Source organism: Mustela erminea, chromosome 1 (assembly GCF_009829155.1).
Source record: "Mustela erminea isolate mMusErm1 chromosome 1, mMusErm1.Pri, whole genome shotgun sequence".
Lineage (NCBI taxonomy): Eukaryota > Metazoa > Chordata > Mammalia > Carnivora > Mustelidae > Mustela > Mustela erminea.
In genome coordinates, this window is record NC_045614.1 from 171,897,025 (window position 1) to 171,922,199 (window position 25,175).

General features: G+C 35.8%; 1 protein-coding gene across 1 annotated transcript in view; it reads right to left on the reverse strand.

Annotated features, from left to right (window-relative positions):
• The window catches only part of ADGRG7 (adhesion G protein-coupled receptor G7), a 69,584-nt gene extending 44,742 nt beyond the window's left edge, over positions 1–24,842 (reverse strand). The window contains exons 1-4 of the mRNA XM_032350877.1: positions 24,519–24,842; positions 5,443–5,556; positions 3,716–3,820; positions 1,176–1,288 (exon numbers count right to left, since the gene is read on the reverse strand). Coding sequence (XP_032206768.1) covers positions 1,176–1,288; positions 3,716–3,820; positions 5,443–5,556; positions 24,519–24,633 — 447 coding nt within the window. The 5' untranslated portion in view covers positions 24,634–24,842. The remainder of the gene's footprint in view (positions 1–1,175; positions 1,289–3,715; positions 3,821–5,442; positions 5,557–24,518) is intronic.
• Positions 24,843–25,175: the final 333 nt, after the last annotated feature.

Below are 25,175 nucleotides of genomic sequence, written 5' to 3' on the forward strand. Positions count from 1 at the left end.
CTCTCATTCAATAGGTAGGTCCCTGCTCTGCGCTAGGCACTTTGCTGGATGTTTTAGAAGAGCTCTCCCATTTAATACAAAACAATACTGTGAGTGGGGCATCCTCATCCTTCGTTAAAGGTGTGGAGAAGTAAAGGAGTTCACACAGCTTAGAAGTGTCAGAGCTGACCGCAAAAAACTGGCTAATCAGACTCCAGAACATGACGTCTTTCCCCTAGTTTGTGTAGTTGGCACAAACCAGGCAGTTGGCAACCATCTCCACACTCCACTCCCAACCCCCGCTCTACCGCTAACCCTGCCCATCTACAACTGGGGAGCCAGAGTGATACAGTGTGGGCTTTAAAATAAAAAGTAACTCCATCACTCTTTGGCTGTGGTTCACTGCATGTCTCAGAGATAGTTTCCTCATCTATAAAATAGGTACATTAATATCTATCTATAATAGTTATAAGAATTAAATATAACATAGGTAAAATGTTAGCACAGTATTCAGTACACAGTATGTGGCTCAGTTATTAGTATAATCACTCTAATTACCTATGAGAATAACTGAGGTTCCATAAGGACTAAATGAGGTAATATGTTTAACATGCCCTGCACTTAAAAGGACTACTTTAAGTTTCCTTTTCTTCCCCTTCTTGGCCTCAGATATTAGTAATTCCATACATTTGCATTTAGGTATACACTGGGTCAAAATAATTTAATCTGCATGAAAAAATATCTAGTCATATATATTTCCCACTTCACTGGCTCATGGATACATCCCTGAGACCAGTATTAGGTTTCAGGTTTCCCTGTCTCAAAAGGTCTTTGATGGTGTTTGTTTTTTTTTCTCTTTATTGTGATTCAGTTAACCAACAAAATACCTTCCTTATGGTCTCAAATGTCAGTGATCTATTTTCAGTCATGACTTCGCTGCTCTAAAAAGATGAGGCCATTTAAAATGTGTTATAGATTATCATTTGCTAAAATGTGCTGAACCAACAGGTCCAAAGGTCCTTTTTCACAAACAGATGTCAACTTCCAAAAAAACAACAACAACAACAAAAACTTTTGTTATTTATAATTTGAGAGTTTTAAAACCATTGATTTGACCATTAGGTATCCAAAGAACAGAGACTTCACACAGAATCGGAACTTTTCCAACTGCCAAGCACATGGGCCATATGGCATACCTGATTTTCCAGGGCTTTCAGAGTTTGATTGCAATTTCCTATTGTCACATTTTCTAATTTTATCTCTCCATACATAGTAATATTGCACAGCCGGGTTGCTCTCGGATTGCCCTCTTTGGTAAAAAGAAGAAAAAAAAAAGACAGCATTTGCAAAGATGGCTACTAGCTCCTGTATACATCCCCTTATTGGTGGGATTGTGCTGCTCCTCCCACCAAGGAGTAGAGTCTGTTCCTCCATTTTCTGGATCTAGACTGGACATAAATTTGCCCTGACCAACAGAATGTTCTTTGAGAGTTCCAGAACTTGGGCCTCAAGAAGACTTGAAGTTTCAGCCTTTGCCCTCTTGGAACACTGTCTCAAGAGTATTGTAGGAGGAGGCAGCTCTGATCTATGGGAAGATGAGAAGCTATACGGAAGAGAACAGAGTCAGTCCAGCCAGCACCAAAGTGCCAAGTGAGTGAGAATGTCTTGGACATTCCAGCAGTCCATCAACCCACAGAACTATGAAAAATTTAAATAATTATTCATTGAAGCCACAAAACTTGGGATGGTTTAATATATAGCAATGGGAAAGTGAATCAAGCAGTCCTTACAGGAAAGTTTTAGGCAGATGTCCCTTGTCTTGATTTTTAATCTGAAATTCAAAAGACCATTCAAGTGTTTCCGACCTTTGAAGTCTGCAAGGAAGATGTGCCTTCCAACAACTAGGGGCATAAGTCTTTGAACTAGATGTGATGAGGGCTGAAAGATCAGAAATAATATGAAAAATTGCTACTAGATATTAAATTATATATTGATCCTTCTTTATCCAAATCTGAATAACACCTGAAAGGCAAAGTGTTCTATTTTATTGTAGCACTTATCTGATATCTGGTTGACTCTCAATAAAAACTTTTTGAATCATTGAGTTTATATCCTGTAATTATCACTGAGCCAACCTACCTCAGTATCCTCCTGTGACTAATGCTTAAGAGCCAAAAACATAATATGTGTCAAACAAGTGTGATGCCTCTTAATGAATATATTACTGATTTTTTTAACTATTCCTGATTTGGTAGCACACAGTTATTTTTTGTAGCTGTATCTCTTATAAATTATAATGAAATAGTTAAGATATAGAAAACATGAAAAATTAAGACAACAGGTATCCATAGACATACCATACAGTATAAGAAGTAGTACCAATAATATGAATCCCTGCTGCCTTTTACCTTCTGAGCTTTTAATCAAGAGGCTAGAAGGACCTATGTAAAGAACAGGATCGTGAATATTGGAGTAGGCCTGTTATTATATTTGGGCCAAGGAAATTTGATTTTTGCAAATGAAATACTAGTGTACATAATCTCTTAGAATAAATAAGATAAAGAAACACAATTGGAAAGACCAATACCTGTAAGGAAGTGTTTCAAAGAGAGCATAACAAACACAAAAATAAAAAGTGAAATTCTCTCCCGGGTTATTACTGACAGGTCTATCAAACGTTTTCACTGCTAATCTAGAATTAGCAGTATTATTGAGATATCCTGTTCTGCAGGAAATCATGGTATCTTGCAGGGAAATGTGAGAAGTATGAGGACTGGTCAAATGAAGGTCAATGCAAACAAAGTTCAGATAAAACATTAAGGGAAAAATCATACAGCATAATGGGCTCTAAGCTGTCAGGAAAGGAATCTGTGCATTTTTAAGGACTACTCTCAGAAAGTATTACCCAGTACAGCATTGAAATAAGTCATCAAAATCCTGTATATCATCAGGGAGCATATTTGAAGTTTAAAAATGTTATTTGCTCCTTTATTCTTAGAATGTCTCTATGCAAGCAAGGTTGTCATGCCTCAAGGAAGGTGTGATGAACCTGGAGAATGTTTCAAGATGGATAACTAAAATGACTAAGGGGATGAAGAATGACCAAGTGTGGACAAACTTAACTGAGCATCTCTACTTAGAAAGTTGAAGTCTGAGGGGCGCCTGGGTGGCTCAGTGGGTTGAGCCGCTGCCTTCGGCTCAGGTCATGATCTCGGGGTCCCGGGATCGAGTCCCGCATCGGGCTCTCTGCTCAGCAGGGAACCTGCTTCCTCCTCTCTCTCTGCCTGCCTCTCGGCCTACTTGTGATCTTTGTCTGTCAAATAAATAAATAAAATCTTTAAAAAAAAAAAAAGAAAAAAGAAAGTTGAAGTCTGAAAGTAGATATGGTACGAATCTATAGTTAATGTTTAAAATTCAGACAAATTATATGACTCAATGATCAGATATTAATATGCTCAAATTCTAGGACATAAATGAAACTGGGAAAATAAACCAGTGGAAGAAGAATTAAAAGGAATTTGTAACTGATCCATATTACAGTTTTTAGGGGAATTAGAATTATATGAGGTTGCATCCTAAACTTTGAACATGGGCATAATGAAAGGGAGCCAAACCCTTCCACAAAACCTTCTTTGATGCCTCCTCCAGGGACTTAATACTAGTTGGAGGGATGATAGGTACGACCCCACATAGCGATTCATATGCTTAAATAGAAGATGTTTGGAAAAACACATACCGTTTGAAGTGTTCTTATCACATCTTTGTTGGGAAGATCCATATTTTCCCGCTGGAATTCTATCAAAAGTAAAAATCCCATAGGTACTGTTTTCACAGAAATTAGCTATCATGAAAAGAAAATAAATTTTTCATCATAAATTATACTTTTCTTTTTAAAATTTCAAACTAGATAAAAATCAAAGTTCAAAACCTATTTGGTATAATTTGAAGGCTAATAGAAGGCTTTAGGAATCACTGACTCACTGGAACTTTATATTTTTTTTAATCTGGTTGAGTTGATACTATTAGAAAAACTAGTGTGATAGATAATGGGTTCTAGTATATATAACCTAGTAGAGGTGGGATGTGATCACTAACACATCAGAAAGGATAGTGAAATCAGATTAGTTGAAATCTTGACAACTAAAGGTAAAGAACCCATAGTACCAAAAGGCATCATGAGGAGGTGGGTCAAAGCAAAAGGCCAAAGTCATGGAGCATTTGAGAAATACTCGCTTGTAGAAGTATAGGAAATTATAGGAGGATATTTCTAAGGCTCTGGATCCTAAGCATCCAGCATAAAGTGACAGAGTATTGGGAAGTATACTGCAGATTGCAGATGAAGGTGCAGCTTTGAAACATTATTTACAATATCCAAGACATAAAAGCAACCTAAGTGTCCATTACGTATATATATAGATATAGATATAATCTGTGTGTGTATACATATATGATTATTACCCAGCCATTTTAAAAAAATAAGACCTTGCCACTTGCAACAACATGGATAGACTTAGAGGGTATTATGCTAAGTGAAATAAGTCAGACAGAAAAAGAAAATGCCATATTATTTCACTTATATGTGGAATATAAAAAACAAAACAAATGAATAAACAAAAAACAGAAACATTTTCATAAATGCAGAGAACAGATAGGTGGTTGCCAGAGGGAAGAGGGTGGGGGGAATTGGTGAAATGAGTGAAGGGGAGTGGGAGATACACGCTTCCACTTATGGAATAAATATGTCATGGGAATGAAAGGTACAGCACACAGAATGGAGTCAGTGGAACTGTAACAGTGTTGTATGGTGACAGATGGTAGCTACACTTGTGGTGAGCAGTTGTTGAATGACTTGTTGTACACCTGAAACTAATGGAACATTGTGTGTCAACTCTACTTCAATTAAAAAAAGAAATGGCAAATAAATAAATAAATAATAAAAAAAGAAATGGCTTTGAACATTGATTCTGAGCGAGGACAGTCTGAAGTCAAACCACTAATTTAATAACGTCTCAAAAAGATGAAAACACAAAACTTCATCTAAATGTATACTTGGATGGGAAGATGTACCTTGATTTCAGAAAAGTTAAATATGATAAAATTGTGATATTTGAAATGGGGAAATATAATGTATCACCAACTGAAAAAAGTGGAGGGAACCATACCACCCATAGCCCTGAAGTAGACACTAGAACCAGAAGGAAAAACATCTTTCAGTTTACAGAGAAACTTGATAGCTGGGAAATATACTGGGGGTATTGAACATATAAGAAAGTAGCCCAAAAAGAACACTCCACTTTTACTATTAAACTAACAATCACATCTTAAAGCCACCATCATTAAACCCATTGTTACTAAATCATTAACAGAAACTTCAAGAAGCTTTCCTGCTGTCCTTATTAACACAAGTCACCTAAACCTCAGAGTACCAGTACCTAGTACCTAGTACCATCTCAAATAACTTACCAATTGTACATCTCCAACCTTTCCATAAGTCTGGACAAATGCACCTTCCATTTTCCCAGGTTCCACCATTCCTGCAGAACTCTATAGGGATGCTGGGTAAGGAGGTTGAGAGTTCTAAAAAAAACAACAAAAATAGAATAGTACTTAAACTGGCTAATTAGTTTCTCTTCTGGGTCTGTGGCCCTTAATTTCTATATGTAAAACAATTACTTCGAGTACCACTGGAGAAATACTATTTGTAAGATTATCATCAACAAAAATATACATTGAGAATCTACATAGGATATATAATGCTTATGAGAAATTATGAAGACCAAAAAACTATATTTGAAAGACACAGTACTTTGATCAAGGAGATTAGGATCTACTGGGGAAAACAGATTATACAGATGAGATAGATGGCTGGCTGGCTGGCTGGCTGGATGGATGGATGAATAGATATACTGGCCAACTAAGTCAGCATGCAGATTTGTAAATGCTATAAGAACACAGAAGAGAAATGTTGAGGACAGAGGTAATTTATCCAGGGAAGTCTTTCCAGAAGAGGTGGTATCTGAATCAGATTTGAAGACTTAATCTAGAAAATCCAGATTAAAAGGGATAGCCCCAAATAAGCAGGATACAAAGTGCAAAACCACAAAAATACATAAAGTTATGGTATGTCCAAGGAACATGGCAAAGTTGAACAAATCAGGAATACTGGTTCTATGTGGAGAAGCAGGACACAAACTGATTGTGAGTGGGTTTATAGACTAAGCTAAGGAGATTTAGTCCTGTAAGAGTCTAGAGAGAGATTAAAACAAGGTATGTGTTTTAAAAAGATACTTCAAGGGAGATGGGAAGTGACTGAGGGTAGAAGGCAAGGAAGGCCACTTAAACGGGGAGCAGATCTGAAGCAATGACTCTAAGGAAGTTAGGTGTCAACAGATTCAGGAAGCATGCCTGGAACAGGATTGTAAGGATCTCATGACCAAGTTATTTTAAGCTGGGCACACTGGGACTTTTTGTTTCTTAAAAAAAAAAAGAAAGGTGGAAAAAAGAGAGCCAAACCAGAAAAAGACTTAACTACAGAGAACAAACTGATCTTCTCCTAATGATTTTCTCAACATTTTTTTTTTTTTTGTCTAGCTTACTTTATGGTAAGAATACAGTATATAATACATATACCACATAAAATATCTGTTAACCTTTACATTTGTTATTAGTAAGTGTTCTGGCCTACAGTAGGCTGTTAGTAGTTAAGTTTGGAAGGAGTCAAAAGTTATACACATTTTTTTTTAAACTTTTCTCTTTTATAAATTTTTTTCTTTTTTTGAGAGAGAGAGAGCATGTGCTAAGCAGTGTAATAGGCTTGCACCTCCCACCTTCACATGGTTCAAGGCTTAACTGTAGATACAACATATCTAGTCATCTGATTTAAAAAAAAACAAAAAAACAAAACAAAAACTCCAAAGCAGGGGCGCTTGGGTCGTTCAGTCATTAAGCATCTGCTTTCAGCTCAGGTCATAATTCCAAGGGTCCTAGGACCAAGCCCTGTATTGGGCTCCCTGCTCAGTGCAGTAACTGCTTCTCCCTCTCCCTCTGCCTGCTGCTCCCACTGCTTGTGCTCTCTCCTCCTCTGTTAAATAAATAAATAAGTAAAAGCTTTAAAAAAAAATCAAACAAAAAACAAACAAACAAATGCCAAGGCAATTCAATTGGAAAGAAAACTAAAGATATACCTATCTATGACACAGAAATTCTACTTCTAGATAAATATGCACAATAAATGGAAATACATGTCCACAGAAGGATTTATACGAGAATGCAGGTTCTAGAAACATTGCTATTGTGTGCCACTTAGATCCTTCCCTTCATGTTTGAAGTATTCATTCCTCCAGCTTTTGTGAATTTTGGCAACTGAGAACACTTCTCTGAGTCCTTTTCTAGAATTGCTCTCAACTAAAGAGAATCGTACATCCAAGATCCTCATGATATGTGCCATGGCTGGTCAAAGCCAGAGAATAAAGTTTCATCTCCCTGACTCAAGGCCTCAAAGAGCACATTTTCCAAAGACATCTACACTACATATCTCATCTCTCATACTCTTCTTATAATATGATGATGACTCTTCTCCGCTGGAAGATGGAGTTTGTGTTCGCTCTCCTTGACTTGAGCGGACTTTTTTATCTGCCCTGACTAACAGAGTGGCAGTAATGATGTGACTTCCAGTCTAGATCACAAAAGATGATTTGTCTTCTATCTAACTCTCTATCACTCAGGATCTATACCTTGGGAGATCTGAACCTGCAAGTATCACATAAGAAATCCAGCTACTCTGAAGCCTCTAGGCTAGAGATATCAAGAGGAGAAACTACACAGAGAGAGAAGACTAAGGACTTTCAGCTGTTCCAAGTTTTTGAGTTTCCCTTGTCTGGGCACCACACATAACTGAAGAAATCTCAAGATGACCCCAGCTCCAGTAGCCTTGTGAGGGCCACTTTATGGAAGATCCTAATCCAGAACCACCCAGGCATGCTGCTTCCAAATTCTGGGTTCAGAAAAACTATGAAAGATATTAAAATGACAATTTTCATTTTAAGTCACCAAGTTTTGGGGTAATTTGTTCTGCAGCAATAGATAACTAATACAGACATCAACACTGGAGGGCTTTCTCAACTTCAGCTGTCTTGTGGTCTCCTTCTACCCAATTCTGACTCCATAACCAACCCCCCAACCCTACAAGTATTGATCCCAACAGCACTTGTTGAAACTTTGATGCAGATGAATCTTCAGTTCAGAATTTGTCTTCCAGGGAACCCAATCCTGGAAGTTTTATTCATGTTAGCAACTGAGTGGCTCAGTTGGTTAAGTGTCCAACTCTTGATTTTTGGTTCAGGGTATGATCTCAGGATCTTGGGATTAAGCCCAGTATTGGGCTCTACACTCAGCAGGGAGTCTGCTTCTCTCCCTTCCTCTCTCTCTCTCTCTTTCACACTCTACCCCAAACACTCTCTCTCTCTACAAATAAATAAATAAATCTTTTTAAAAAATTTCATCAACTGAATAAACAAATTATGTGTATTCATATAGTAGAATATGATTATTTAGCAATAAAAAGCAATAAACACAACATAAATCAATCTGGAGAACATTACATTAAAAAAAGTATTCAGACATACAAGAGTAAATACTACTTAATTTTGTAAATATAAGGTTCAAAAATAGCAAAACTAATCTATGGTGATAAAATCAGAACAGTGCTTGCCCAGGGGGGAGGGGCGAGGGGTGGGGTGACTGACTGGCAAAGAACACCTGCAGCTACAGCACACAGTGAACACCACCTAAATTTTAGCCAGATAAATATAAAACTTCATAGTAAAGGCCTGTGCCTCAATTCCTTTTACATAATACATCATGTCTGACTTTTAACCAAAAAAGTACAAATCATGTTAAAAGGCAAAAACACAGCCTGAATAGACATACCAAGCATGAGGACAGACTTATATGTGGCAGATATTTTGGAATTATCAGACCAGAGATTTGAAATAATGATGGTTAATATGCTAGGAGGTCCAATGAAAAAAGTAGACAACACGCAAGAACAAGTGAGTAATTTATGAGATGGAAGTTCTAAGAAAGAACCAAAAGAAATACTAGAAACCAAAAAACAGAAGTGAAGAATGTCTTTGACAGGTTCATCAGCAGACTGGACAAGTCCAAGGAAAGAATCATTGAGCTCAAAAAAATGTCATCAGAAACTTTCTAAACTAAAAACAAAGACAAAATCAGAGAGGGAGACAAACCATAAGACACTCTTAATCACAGGAAATAAACCAAGTGTTGCTGGGGGAAGGGGGTTAGGGGCATGGGATAATTGGGTGATGGACCTTAAGGAGGGCATATGATGTAATGAACACTAGATGTTATGTAGGACTGATGAATCATTGAACTCTATATCCGAAACTAATAATACATTATATGTCAATTAATTGTATTTAAATTTAAAAATAAATAAAGTTTTTAAAAAATAAAAACAATGAGAAAACAAGAATGAAAATTATAATGGAATATCTGAGAACTATGGGACAAAGGTGTAACATACATCTAATGGGAATACCAGAAGGACAGGAAAGGGAAGAAGGAATAGAAGAAATATTTGAAGTTTGTTTGTTTTTTTGTTTGTGTATATAAGATTTTGTTAATTTATTCGAGAGAGAGTGTGTGTGCACATAACCACAAGTTGGGAGAGCAACAGAGGGAGAGGGAGAAGCAGACTCCCCACTGAGCAGGGAACCCAATGTGGGGCTCAATATCAGGACCCAGAGATCATGACCTGAGCCAAAGGCATCCACTTACCCGACTGAGCCACCTAGGTGCCCCAAAATATTTGAAGTTTTATTGTCTGAAAATATTCCAAAATAAATGATAGACACCAAATCACAAATCTAGGAATCTCAGAGAACACCAACTAGGATAAATGTCAAAACCAAACCAAACAAACTACACTTAAGCACATTCTATTCAAACTACAGAAAATCAAAGACAAAGAGAAAATTTCAAAAGAAGGATTAGGGGAGAGAAAACTTATCTGCAGAGAAACAAGTATAAGAATTAATTACATTGGAATGCTCCTCAGAAACCAGGCAGGAAATAAAAGAGTATAGTGAAATATTCAGTGTTGAAAGAAAAAAAACACCAAAAAACACCAATAAAGAATTCTGTATCCAAGGAATTATCCTTTAAAAGCAAATGAGAAATAAAGACCCTCAAACAAAAATTGAAGGAGTTTGCAAGAAATTTTAAAAATCCCTTTAAGAGAAGGAAATGATATAGGCCAGAAACTTAAATCTATGTAAGAAAAGAAGAACATTAGAAAAGGAATAAATGAAAGTAAATAAAATCTTTTTCATTCTTAATGATGCTTATTTAAAATAATAATAGCAATGATAGATGAGGTGATTATAGCTTATGGAAAAATGAAATAAATGGCAAAAATATATTATAAGGGAAGAGAAGGAGGAATTGGGAACACCATATAATGAGGGCCTGGTACTATTCATTAGGCCATATATTGTTACTAGAAAGTGGACTTAGATTAGTTGGGTTTTTTTTAAGGCTTATCTATTTATTTATATATAGAGAGAGAACATGAAAGTGAGGGGAGAAACAGAGGGAGAGAGAATCTCAAGCAGACTCCATGCTGAGTGCAGGGCCAGTGCAGGGCCAGTGCAGGGCTCTATCTCACAATCCTGAGATCATGACCTGAACTGAAATCGAGAGTTGGGTGCTTAAGCAACTGAGCCATCCAGGCACCCCAGGCTTAGATTAGTTGTAAATGTATATTACAAACTCTAGATTAACCACCCCAAATTTTTTTAAATATAAAGCATATGACAAGAGAGGAGAGAAAGCAGAATTATATAAAATGCTCAATAAAAACCAGATAAGGCAGAAAAAGACAATAGCAATGGAACAAACAAAGAAAAGAACATTAAAAACACTTACAAATATTATAATAAGGATACTATACAGTGAATAAAGAATAAGACACAACTATATGTTGTCTATAACAAACCCACTTTAAATCAAAGGACACAGATAGTTTAAAAGAAAAATAAAGAAAGATATACCATGAAAATACTAATTAAGGGAAAGTTAGAGAAGCTATATTAACTTCACAGAAAGCAGATTTCAGAGCAAGGAAAGTCATTAGAGATAAAAGACATTTCTTTCTTAATGATAAATGGGCTAACTCTCCAAGAACTAACAATCTTTGATATGTGTATACCAAAAGATATAGTGTCAAAATAAGTGAACCAAATCTGACAGAAAGAAAAACAGATAAATTTGCTATTATAGTCCGAGACTTAAACATCCGTTCTTAGTAATGGACAGATCCAGCAAACAGAAAATCAGTAAAAATAAAGTTGAACTGAAAGCACCATCAACTAACTAGATCTATTTGACAATAAATTATAGTATACTTCATCCAACGATGTTAGAATACACATTCTTCTCAAGCACCCATGGAGTAGTCACTGAGATAAACTACATTCAGGTACCATAAAATACATCTAAACAAATTTCAAAGAATAGAAATTATTCTGAGTATGTTTTCAAACCAAGATGGAATTAAACTAGAAATCAATAATAGAAAGATAGCTGGAAAATACCCCAAATATCTGGAGATTAATCAACACACTTCTAAATGGTAAGTGGGTTAAACAAATCTCAAGAAAGTTTTTTAAAGTATTTTTCACTAAATGAAAATGAAAGTGAGATGCAGCGAAAGCAATGCTTAGAGGGAAATTTATAGCACTGAATGTATGTATTTAAAAAAAAAAGAAGAAAGATCTAGAATTATCATCTAAGTTTCTACCTTGGGAAACTAAAAAGAAGAGCCAAATAAGTTTAAAGGAAGAAAAAGAAAACAAACAATGAAAAATCAGAGCAAAAATCAATGATGTTGAAAACCAGAAGTTAATAGAGAAAATCAATGAAACCAAAAGATGCTTAGTTGGAAAGATCATTAAAATTGATAAATCTCTAGCCAGTCTAACCATGAAAAAATAGAAGGCACGAATTACTAATATCAGATATGAAAAAGGGTCATCACTATTGGCCTCATGAACATTAAAAGAATAATAAAGGAATATTATGAATAGTTCTATGCCCACAGATTTGATAACTTAAATGAAACTGAACAATTCCTTGAAGGACAGACTCTACTGAACTCACAAAAGGAGAAACAGATCTCTGGAATAGGCCTATATTGATAAAGAAACTGAATCAATAACCTTCCAAAAAAAGGCCCCAGGCCCTAGATGGGTTTACTGGTGAATCCTACCAAACATGTAAGGAAAAACCAATATCAATATTTAACACTCTCTTCTAGGAAAAAAAAAAAAAGCAGAAACAACACTTCCTAACTCATTCTATGAGGCCAGTGTGACTCTAACACCAAAATCAGACAAAAGCATTACAAGAAAGAAAAATTACCTAACAATGAATATAAAGGCAAAATTCCTCAACAAAATATTAGCAAACCAAACCCAACAATATATAGAAAGAATTAGATACCATGATAAACTGGGATTTATTCCAGGTATGCAAAGCTAGCTCAACATTCAAGAATCAATTAATGTAACAATAAGAGACTCTTAATGATAGAGAACAAACTGAGGGTTGATGAAGGGAGGTGGGTGGGGGATGGCTTGATTGGTGATATGTATTAAAGAGGGTCTTGTAATGAGCACTGGGTGTGGTATGTAAATGACGAATCACTGAATTCTACTCCTGAAACCAATGTTATACTGCATATTAACTAACTAGAACTTAAATCCATTTTTAAGTCAATTAATGTAAATTATCATAACAGGCTGAAAAAGAAAAATCACATGATCACATCAATAGATACAGAAAATGGATTCAACAGAATCCAATTTCCATTCATGTTAAAAATTCTTAGCAAATAGGAAACACAGGGGAACTGTATCAACTTGATACAGAACATCTACAAAAATCATAAACCCAATCTCATACTTAATGGTGAGAAATTAGATGCTTTTCCCTAAGATGAGAACATGGCAAGGATTTCCCTTCCCACCACTCTTATTCAACAATACACTGGAAGTCATAACTAATGTAGTAAGACAAGAAAAGGAAATAAAATGTATTTCAGATTGGGAGAAAGAAATAAAAGTCTTTATTCAGAGATGACATAATTATCTCTGTAAGAAATCTCAAAGATTCACCAAAAAAACTTCTGGAACTGATAAACAATTACAGCAAATTTTGAGATACAAGGTTAATATGCAAAAGTAAATTAGACATGGATTTTAAAGCATAAATGGTATCATTTACATTAACACCAAAAAAAAGAAATATATGAATATAAATCTAACCAAATATGTACAAAATCTATACGAGGAAAACTATAAACGTCTAATAAAAGAAATCAAATAAATTCTAAATAAGTAGAGAGATATTCCATGCGCATGTATAGGAAAACTTATTATTGTTTAGATTTTCAATTTTTCACAGCTTGATTATAGATTTAATGCAATTCCAATCAAAATCCAAGAAAATTATTTTGTGAATATAAAAAAACTAAAGTTTATATGAAAATGTCAAAGTCCTAGAATAGCCAAAACAATTAAAGAAGAACAAAGCTGAAATACAGAATATGTAACTTCAAGACATTCTGAAACCTACAATAATCAAGACACTCTTGTATTGTCAAAAAAGAGACAAATAGATCATTGGAACATAATAGAGTGCCCCAAACAGACTGAGGCAGATAAAGTCAACCGATCTTTGACAAAGGAGTAAGGGCAACTCAATGGAGAAAGGATAGTCCTTTCAATAAATGTTGCAGAGAAAATTAGACAGACACATGTGAAAAAATAAATCCAGACTCAGACTTACAGCTTTCTCAAAAAATATAACTGAAAATAAGTCATAAATCTAAATGTAAAATGCAAAACTATAAAACTTTGAGAAGAAAATACAGGAGAAAATCCAAGTGACATTCAGTTTGATGACAACTTTTTAGATATAACACGAAGAGTACAATCCATGAAGGAAAAAAGGATAAATACAATAAATAAGTGGAACTTCCTCAAAATGAAAAACTTCTGGTCTACAAAACACGTTGTTAAGAGAAATAAAGAATAAGACACAGAATGGGAAAAAATATTTCTAAATCATGTATCTGATAAAGGACTGGTATCCGAAATACACAAAGAACTCTTAGGGCACCTAGGTAGCTCAATAGGTTAAAGCCTCTGCCTTCGGCTCAGGTCATGATCTCAGGGTCCTGGGATGGAGCCCCACATCTGGCTCTCTGCTCAGCAGGGAGCCTGCTTCCCTCTCTCTCTCTGCCTGCCTCTCTGCCTACTTGTGATCTCTGTCTGTCAAATAAATAAATAAATAAACAAATAAATAAATAAAATCTTTAAAATAAAAATACACAAAGAACTCTTAAAATTCAACAGTAAGAAAGCAAGCAATTATGTGAACAGACAGCTCACCAAAGAAGATATACCAATGGCAAATAAACATATGAAAATATGCTCAACATCACATGTCATCAGGGAAGTGCAAATTAAAACAACAATAAGATAACACTACACACCTATTGGAACGGCTAAAATCCAAAACACTGTAAACATCGAATGCCAGCCGGGTTGTGGAGCAACCAGGGCTTTCATCACTGCTGGTGGGAATGCAAATTGGTACAGCCAGTTTGGAAGACAGGTTAGTAGTTTCTTATATAGCTACACATGATTCTACCACACAACCCATCAACCACACTTCTAGGTATTTACTCAAATAAGCAGACACTTATGTCCACACAGAAAGCTACACATAAATGTTTACAGCAGCTGAATACGTAATTACCAAAACCCGGAAGCAAACAAGATGTCCTTCAATAGGTAAATGGATTTAAAAAAAAAAAAAAGCTGTGGTTTATCCAAACAATGGAATATTATTTAGCCATAAAAAAGATGAGCTATGAAACCCCTAAAGATATGGAGGAATCTTAAATACATTTAAAGTGAAAGAAGCTTTCAGAACGCTGAAAAGGCTACATGCTGTATCCTTCCAGATATGATACTCTGGAAAAGGCAAAACTATAGAGACAGTAAAAAGATCAGGGGTTTGGGAGAGAGGGGAAGGAATGAATAGGTGAAGCCCAGGGAATTTTCAGGGCAATGAACTATTCTGTAGGATGCTGTAACGGTGGATTCATGCCGTCATGTACTGGTCAAAATCCACAAAACTCTACAACACAAAGAATGAACCCTAATATAAAATGCATTTTAATTAATGATGTATTGATATTGGCTTATTAATTATAACAAAAGCAACCCACTAGTGTAAGATATTAAGAATAAAGAAAGATATGGAGGGGAAGGGTTGATGAGAGAGGGAAGAAATGGGAACTCTGTATTTTCTGTTTAATTTTACTATAGCCTAAAACTTCTCAAAAAATAAAGTCTCTTAGTATTAAAAAAAAAAAAAAAAGATACAGATCCAGACCTCAAAGATCTTAAGCTCTACCAAGAGAGATTTAATTGTAATTGTTATGTGACAAACTTCTCTGTGTAACCAAGGGGAATACCCGAATCTTTTTAAATTGTAGAATGCTTCAAATATACAACATACAGAGTATAAAACATCCCCCACTACCCAAAGCCAGTTTTAAAAGATAGTAACTTTCTCTCAGATTTGCTTCAGATTTTTAAAAAAAATATATAATAAAACTTTACAGAAAGAACTAAAAATCTTTGTACTCCTTTCTGTCAACATTATTTTTCCTCAATACCCAGAGGTAATCCTATAGTGAAATCATCATTTATCTTTTGCAACATATTTCATACTATTCATACTATTATTATATATAACATAATCTATATACAGCATTTGCATGCAGTTTTGTTTTGTTTTTTACTCTTAATTCAATTACTTAAATTGTTGCAGTTCTATATAGGTTTTTTCCCTACTTTGGGGAGTAAATTTGGTCTTGTGTGTGTGTGTGTGTAAGTGTGTGTATAAAAATATATATGTGTATATATTACACATTTAGGATACATATATATATATATATTTTTTATTTTTTAGAAAATTTCCACCTGGCCAAAATTTTTATATTAGCTAGGGTAAGGTTTGCCATGGTATTTGCTTATTATTTTATTAGGGTTTTTTTTTTTTTAGATTTTATTTATTTATTTATTTATTTATTTATTTTGACAGAGAGAGAGAGATCACAAGTAGGCAGAGAGGTGGTAGGGAGGGGGAGCAGGCTCCTACTGAGCAGAGAGCCTGATGTGGGGCTTGATCCCAGGACCCTGAGATCATGACCTGGGCTGAAGGCAGAGGCTAAACTAAGCCACGCAGGCGCCCCTTATTAGGTTTTCTTAATCACTGACTTATTATATATTTTAATAGGTAATACATTCACAGAGTTGGAAAATAAACATAACATACAAAAGTATATAACCTTGCTCTCATCCCTAAATATACACAACTATTCATTTTTTCCCAATCTTTCTTTTTTCAGTACAAGCAATATGAATCTATTTTCTTCCTCTCTTTTCTGTAGCTTGCTCTTGCAATTAACAAAGAATGTTGAAAATCTTTCCCCTACAGTTCGTAGAGAACTTCTGCGTCTCCTTTTACAATTGTATTATAGGCCATTGTATGGAAATACCCTAACTGATCTATTTAACTGACCCCTTATTGACGGACACTTGTGTTGTTCTCATTTGTTGTTCCAAAACTGCCCTGTACATATTCTACCTTGCAATTGTACAAATTAATCTAGAGAATACATTCCCAGAATTGGAATTCTGAGCCAAAGAGTACACTTTTGTCATTCTGACAGTTATTTCAAGCTTATCCCTTAAGGATTATACTAATCTGAATTTTCACTAGCAAGGCAACTATATGCAGAGTCTGGGACAAACACAATGAAGATCCATATACCATTATATAAAAATAAATGTAAAACTTATAAATTAAGCTAGGCTGCCAAATAAAGTCTACGTGCTTGATTCTAATGCCATGATAAACATACCTTCATAAGGACCTGGAAGGCCAGTTTGAATTCAGGAACTGTGGATTTCTTGGAGTTCTAAATCAGAATGTGGGAAGAAGCCCCAGCTGCATCTGCCCCCAACCTGTCTCAGTCCCACTCCCAGGATGCTTTGTGTTCATACCTGCAGACACCCCAGATCACACCACCAAGCCATGAATGGCCACCCCTCAGGGAATGTGCTGCTGTCCCCTGAGAGGCCAACCTTGGGGTGAGGGGGAAGCACCCACAACTCATAGAAGCCCAGCAGAGGACCCAGATGCAACCAGCAAAGCCTGGAAGGGGAGACGCAGGCCCCAGGTGGGGATTCCCACCTGACTTTTGCTCAAATCTTTGTTATCGTACCTATGTTGTGACCCCTTTATTTTTGTACATATTGCTTAATTATGCCTTTTTGTCTTGACAAATCTCACCAGATATTTACCTACTTAAATTTATCTTTTCAAAAAACTAGCTTTTGGTTTCTTTTCTTTTCTTTACTTTTTTAAAGATTTTATTTATTTGTCAGAGAAAGAGTGAGAGTGTACAAGCAGGAGGAACAGCAGGCAGAGGGAGAAGCAGGTTCCCCACGGAGCAGGGAGCCTGAGGTCGAATGCCTGGCTTGATTCCAGGACCCTGGGATGGTGACCTGAGCTGAAGGCGAATAATTAATTGACTGAGCCACCCAGGCACCCCTAGCTTTTGGTTTTGTTGATGTCTGCTCCTGTTTTGTTTTGTTTTTAATTTCCGTTCCATTAGGTTGTTCTTTTCATTACCGCCAAACAGCCTTCCTTAGAATTGACTTTCTTTTATTTTATTTCTTTTATCTCCAGGTCTAGTTCGAGGACAGATGCATAGATGGTACTCAACAAATATTTGTTGACTGGCCTCTTTGGCATTTGCATTTTGGTTGAGGGTATCAAGCCCAGGCTGAGTTACCATTCCTCTGTCATAATCACAATTTTAACACCTTTTGCTCCACAGTTCAAGACCCTGTCCACTGAAATACCTAAATTACCCACAAACTATAATAAAGGTAGTATTGGTATTTTTAAACCTCCGTATTTTAAGTAAAGAAAAAATCAGACCCAGAAAGAATAAGAGCTTTGTTTCTTTCATTTAACTAGTTTTTAAAACTATGGACTCATAAAAATGACATTAGCTATTCATTAGCCCAACATCCCCATTCTACATAAAGCCTATCTTCTATATAAAGACTAACTTGTTCCAGACTAGTAACTAATTGATAGCTGAGTGGATTTACTCAGATCCCTTCAGCACTAAGTGCTTCCACCCTCTTCTAATAGTACTGCCTTTACCACAGGGAAACACAGAGGGTAGACATCAGCTTCAAGTTACGTGAGGATCAACACACTGAAATACGTTTAATAGTGGTATTTTTCTTTTATAACACCAGTATAATATTAATATTTCCCTACATTTTCTCAAATTACAATAAGTAATATTTCCAGAAATATTAGCCCTATTTTCAATATCTTTACCATACAACATGGACAGTTAAATGTAGAACATAGTGTAAAACACTTCATGCTGCCTAAGAAAGTAGCATAAAATACTAAAACTTCCAAATGGAAGACATGAATTTCATTTCCTCTTCTGGACAAATTAGAATCTGCTGTGAAAAGTTTAGTTTAATTAAGTGCAAGATTAAAAATATCTTTCCTTAGTCAAAGAAATTCCATCAGAAGGCTCAAGTGTCTGGCTCCAATTCTTAGGGTTTTAACATCTTGGCATCTGTCATTTGTCCCAGACCAGGAATTTGAAACATTTGGATGAGGAAGAAGATTCCTTTTAAATGAGAAGACAATATTTAGGAAAGTTACTCCGTTGTGAAAAGGAACACTAAAAGTTTTAAACAAACAAAATACATAAGATTTCGTTTTTTCCTTAAGGTAAAAGTTATTCAAAAAGACCTACATGGTTACATATTTCAATAAAGTGGTTACGTATTTTAATAAAATTTTTCCCTGATGATGTAGCATAGTATAAATATTTTTTTAATGCAGGATGATATAGTAGTTCATAGAACTGTTTCTGTTTTAAACTGATCAGTTGAGGGGCACCTGGGTGGTTCACTCGGAGCGGCGTGACTCTTGGTTTCCACTCAGGTCAGCTCAGGTCACAAACTCAGGGTGGAGAGATCCAGCCCCACCCCAGACTCCACAGCTGCCTGTGCTGAAAGGGGAGTCTGTATCCCTCTCCCATTCACTCTCCCTTTCCCGCATGTGCACGAGCTTTCCCTCTCTATCTCTCAAATAGAAATAAATAAATCTTTAAAAATATTTTTTAAATAAATCAATCAGTTGAGCCTTCAGTTTGAAAAGCTGAGTTTCAATCCAAAGGTCCAATCTAAGTCAACGGCATCTATTCAAGGTATAATCAGGGAATGGAGAAAACTATGCACTAAAAAAATTTTAAAAATTAAAAAAAAAACTATGCACTAAATTATCTAAAAATTCATAAATTAAAAAAAGGATTTAACATTTGTTGAGTGCTTAGAGTGTCCTATATGTCATCTTAAACTTGTAATTAACTCATTAAATCATTTAATGACAGCTCTGTAAGTTAGGTATATTATTGCTCCCATAATAGGAAATCTGAAGTGCAGAAATGTTGAATAACTTGCTCAGATTTATTCCGTTGGTAAGTGGTGACATTTGTGTTTCAACAAGGCAGTCAGCATCTAGAACTTTTTCTTTCTTTCTACTTCTGTATATCCCCCCCACCCCGATTCTCAATGTGCACACTCCTAACCACCATATTTTCTACCAAATGTTCTTCAAGAAATATGTTATCAAAAGATCTATGGGTGGTGGTTGTATTCAGAATTTTAAGGAAAACTAATACCTGTAAATCGAGAAAAAATCCACTAAGCCAAGGGCCTAGCCTCTTAATTTAAGTAAGTGACTTTGAAAACGGGATCAGCAATTTGAATGTCAGTGATGTTAAAATAATTCATGTCCCTCAGCCAATTACATAACAAAATTTATTCCTTCCAAAACAACTCCCTTCCCTTTCATAGCAATTGATTTATTTGGTTTGTTTTGGTTTGTTTTGGTTTAATTTAGAGAGTGGTTACATGAGGAAGTGAGAAGGGAGACTGGTAAAGGAGCAGAATAGAGATTAAGACTAAATAACGCTATAGCTGTCTAAAACCCAACCTTTTCTACTTGGACCTTTTTTTTTTTTTTTGAACCCCCAAATGCAAACTGTACTCCAGGAGCAGTTCCATGAGTTTGATTTATTATCAAGTTTGCCTCTTGAAGAAGCACTGTAACTGAGTAAAACAGAAGTCAAGCATCTGTGTACAAATTATTTTCTGAGAATCAGTATACTCTCCTTGACATTTCCGCACAATCTGCATTTCCTACTGTGCAAGAATTTCAATGCTATGAAGTTTGACCTTAGGGTTTGGGAATATTACAGCCTACTAAAGTCTCTTGTTGGCCTGAAGCTTAAGTGAATCCTGTGATAGGAAATGAAGGTCAGAGCATCTGGAATAGGGTTGGAAAGGCACTCAGGATGGCAGAGAGGAATTTTATCATCTAGAAGAGAAACAGGATATGGTTCAATAAGGCATTGTCATCAATGCTAATATGTTATGAAAAGCTATTCTCCCTAAGAGTTGAGGAAAAATCCCCTACATTATGATTATGGACATCTGTCTATGTTTACATCAGGCCTAGTTCAAGTTGAAAAATGTCAAGAGAAGGATGTACAATGAAACTCAATTATATTTCATTTTACTTTCATCAAGTATGATTGGACCAAAAAGCCATGCTGCTTCTTGAATTACAAGGTTACATTGCTACTGGGAACACAAATGCAACAGAGATAGAACACCTTATTGTTGTCCTTTCTGAAAACACATTACTCAGGGTGCATATTATTTGATAAAATGCTTAATGTGAAAAGATTAGAGTTCTGGCAAAACTTTGATTTGCTCAAACATGAAAGCATCCTACAAGACTGCTGATCACACAGCCAAACAAAAGAGGCCATACACAACTGGAGAGATCTTAATGAAGCCCAAGTTCTGGAAATGGTTAGAGTATTGCATGGCTTAAAACAGAGGAAGAAAACTAAAATGGTGGTTACTTAACTGCTGAAAACAAATCCATAATAACATTTATCTTAACATTTTGACACAAATTACAAGGAATTGGTAGCAATATTCTTTCATTTCTGAAGGCAACTATTTGACAATGTTTAGTCCAGTTTCTTGTTTTCATGTGATTTTTCTCATTTGCTCATCAGCTATGTATTGGCAACTAGATTCCAAGTACTCTGCTTGGTGCAGGGAATGCAGAATAAGAAGTCAGTTCACTGCTTTCTTGGGGCTTTTATTCTAGGCATGGGGAGAGATTCAGCAAACAAGTAGAATTAAGCGAGAGATTATCAGATGATAAAAGCCATGAACAAAGTACACATGAAAGAGAGAAAATAGAATGACAACCTTAGACTGAGTGGGTAGAAAAGGCCTCTCGGAGGAGGTGACATTTCACCTGAGACCTCTATCATCAAGGAGACAGCCATGTGAAACTCTGGATGAAGAGTGTTCCAGTAAACTGACATCATCATAGAAGTTCTACAAGTCTAGAGCTCCTTTTGGAAATTACAAGAGTCATCAATAGTTTTGAAAAATTTCTTTACCAAATAAAACTTCAGAAGCATAGGATATCTTATTCCTGAAAGCCTAGATGGAGAAAGTGTTATACTTGACAATGTATCTCATTGCGATGCTTTGGTGGAAAAAAAAAAAAAAGATCATTATTATTTAATGTTTTCATCAGTGGTATAAAAATGCCAAATATTATTCTGGCAATTCTGAAAGAAGTCCTGTCTGCTTCCATGAAATGCTATCAATTTCATCTGCACTAGGGCTTTAAACCATGACCTTTCACCAGAGGCCTTATTAAGCAGGAGGAGGAGAATAAAAAGCTTTTCTATACTACACAAAAGATCATTGGCATTCTAGAGGTTATGTCTCGAACCACTTGTTTGATATTTAAATGAATGATTCATTTTAAAAAAGGAATAATTATACTTAGGATAATTAAAGATAAGTTCATTCATGGCTTGTTTGATGGCCAGTAGATATTGGGGCTTATGTGAATGTGAGAAATCTTTCCCATTAAAGGCATTCACCAGGAGGAAAGCTGTTAGAACATGAGCAGTTTTCCAGGCAATGCAGTCTGAATATCTTTCACTGTTCTAGACTAGAAGTTCAATAGCAGATAATCATATAATTTTGCGAAGCTGAGGAAAGTATTTTGGCAACACCTAAAAGAATGTGGCAAAGTTATGGCAGTTACTCCAAAAGTCTATAAACACCATTTAAAGACTCAGAAAACCTGAAAAGTGAACATATTAATCTACATTTTATAAGCAGCATTAATAATGTAGATCTTATTGACTTGAAGACAAACAACGTGACTTACCAAAGTGCCTAACCTTGCCTAGCAAAACATTCTACTGGTTATTGCTTATCTTTATGAATTAAGGTTTTTGGGCAAAGTTGCCTCAAAAAAAAAAAAAGGTGAGAGAGACAAATTCATTGATTGAGTTACCCTTGTCATCCCTCTAGGAAGACAGAATATGTGGGAGTGAAAAGGAAGGAACTAAAGTCAGAATAATCTAGATTTAAATCCAGACCCAACACTTTCTAGCTAAGTAAGTTTGACAACATTTTCTGAGCCTTTTCCCCATCAATTTCATGGATATAGTAATAACTGCCTCAAAGGTAGTTGTTAGGATTAAATGAAATAAGCATAAATCATAAACTTGTCAAATCATTTGTATACCTGAAGCTAATGTAATAATGTAACATTGTATATCACCTACAATCAAATAAAACATTTTTTAAGAAAAATTCGGAGCAAGAACACATTTATCTCTTTTTTGAGGAGCTGATATGCTTTTACTGTTAAACAAAAGGGTTAAACAAGGGGTTTTTTTTTTTGTTGCTTATTATGCTTCATTTGAAGTCTTAGCCCTCAGGAAGTTCAGGGATATGTCTCAGGGATTATGTTTTGTATTTGTTTTTAGCAACTCCCTCTGTTTTCTTCCTTATAATGTTTTACATGTTGGTCCTTATTTTAATGGTTCTATTGTACCTGTGTCCTTTATTACTCACCACAAATTTCCCTTTTAAAGTAGATGTCATATAATGGGAAGGAGGGAGAGAGGAAGGAAAGAAAGATTCCTTGAAAATATACTCTTTAAATAAAGTCTTACAAATTTAGCAGCCTTAACTAGGGTGAAACCTCTAGTTCATAAATTTTTTTAACTGTAAACAAAACTTAAACCAACAAATAAAGAAATAAGCAAAACAAAAACACATTTTCTCAAGTTTAAATTGTATTGTTTTTGTTCTGGCAAATTTTCTCATGCTAATTATCCAAATCCTGTTAGTACAATATTTTGTAAATGAATGTTCTGAGGGGTGGGGAGAGGGAAGGACAATCAGATCCCTTCTCTGCTACCACTCCATCAACAGCTAATATATTTACCTTCTTTTGTCCGCAACAGTGGATCTTTGCAGCTATCCGTTGGACTTCTGTCTGCTCTCCCAACCTCCTGTCCTCCTCAGTTACCTTCTCAGAGGGCAGATCACCCCCCTTTCTGCTCTGTAGATGGGTTTTATTTACCCATATTTATTCGGTTTTATTAGAGTCTGTCTCTGTTTGTTTCAGAAGGGAATACTCAGCACATCCAGCTTTGAATCCCTTTATGGAGAACTTGTGCTGCCCAAGGGAACCAGCTCTGGGGTCATAAAAAGTCTTTGTTGTGAGTTTCTTGGGGGGGGGGGGTTCCGTTAACATCGTCGTTTTACATACCACTGCTCCCCCTCCCACCTTTCAGGGTCAGCTCTAGCACATAGCCATTTACTAACAAATATTTGTTGAACAACCAGAAAAAATCATTTTCTAAGTAATCTTCATTTTCGAGTCATTTTTCACACTTGGAGAGTGAGAACTTTGTGCACAAACCATAAGATTTTATTTATGATCCTAGTGAGAACATTTCTAAACTTTCTTCTTGAGATGAAATTCCATTCTGCACATGTTTGATTATGTGCGTCCATCTGTGTGTGTCCATAATTATTTATCTTTCTTGGATTTAGCTACACAAACCCAAACATGTGTTCTTAATGACCTTAATTAAGCTGGTATCCAGTCAGGAGTTAAAAGAGCAAGAAGAGGCTAATTAAAGTGGGTAATTCCTCACCCTGCCCACTCACACAAACATATTCATAGTCATGTGTGTGCTACTGTGTGCTAGCCATCCATGTGGCTAGCCTGTTGTAGTTCAACACCCTTGCCTGTCATAGTTCTCACATTATATCTTGGTGGGCAGCCTTAGCCCAGACATGGCTATTTGTAGTACTGGTGCTTTAGGTGTCAGGGACAGAGGCTCAATACCTTCTCTTGACTTGAGTTTAACATAACAAGTTAAAGATAAACATAACATAGTTAACCATAAACAATATTACCTTTCTGGATTCTAATCACAGTCGTCCAGATGCCCAGTCCCAAAACAATGGTCGTCAGCAGTCCACACACAATGGCCACTAGCACCTTGAGGTCACACACTCGGCCGGAAGCCATGGAAGCCACAAATCTACCCCTGGTAAAAAAACAACTAGTGTCTTTCTTCTTGAGCCAAGAAGGTGAATCAGAAATGATTCTGAAACATAAAAAATAATTCCTCCTCTCAGTGATCTATCAGGCAGAATTCCTCATTTCTTAGGACTTTTTAGGTTAATCAGGCAGGATGCAGTTTGAATCAACTAATGAAAGGTATGCGCTCTTGCTGCTATTTCCTCATCCTTCACTGAATGAGAATATGAAAAAAGAGATTTGAATCATGGGAGGAGAAGATAACTGAGCGTCATAAAGAAGAAAGGGAGGGTATAGTTAACAAGGTCAAAGTATAAATGTTCAGATAAGCAAGAAGGTGGGGAAGGGAGCAAAAAAATAAAAAAAGAAACCAAGTCACCTTCTTACACTTTGGTTTTAGGGGGATCTAGCAGAAGTAGACTAACAAGTGCTTCAGGCCACATAGAACCCTCTTGTCAGCAAGGGTTTTTTGTTTGTTTGTTTGTTTGTTTTTAAATTAAATTTATTTATTGTCAGCATAACAGTATTCA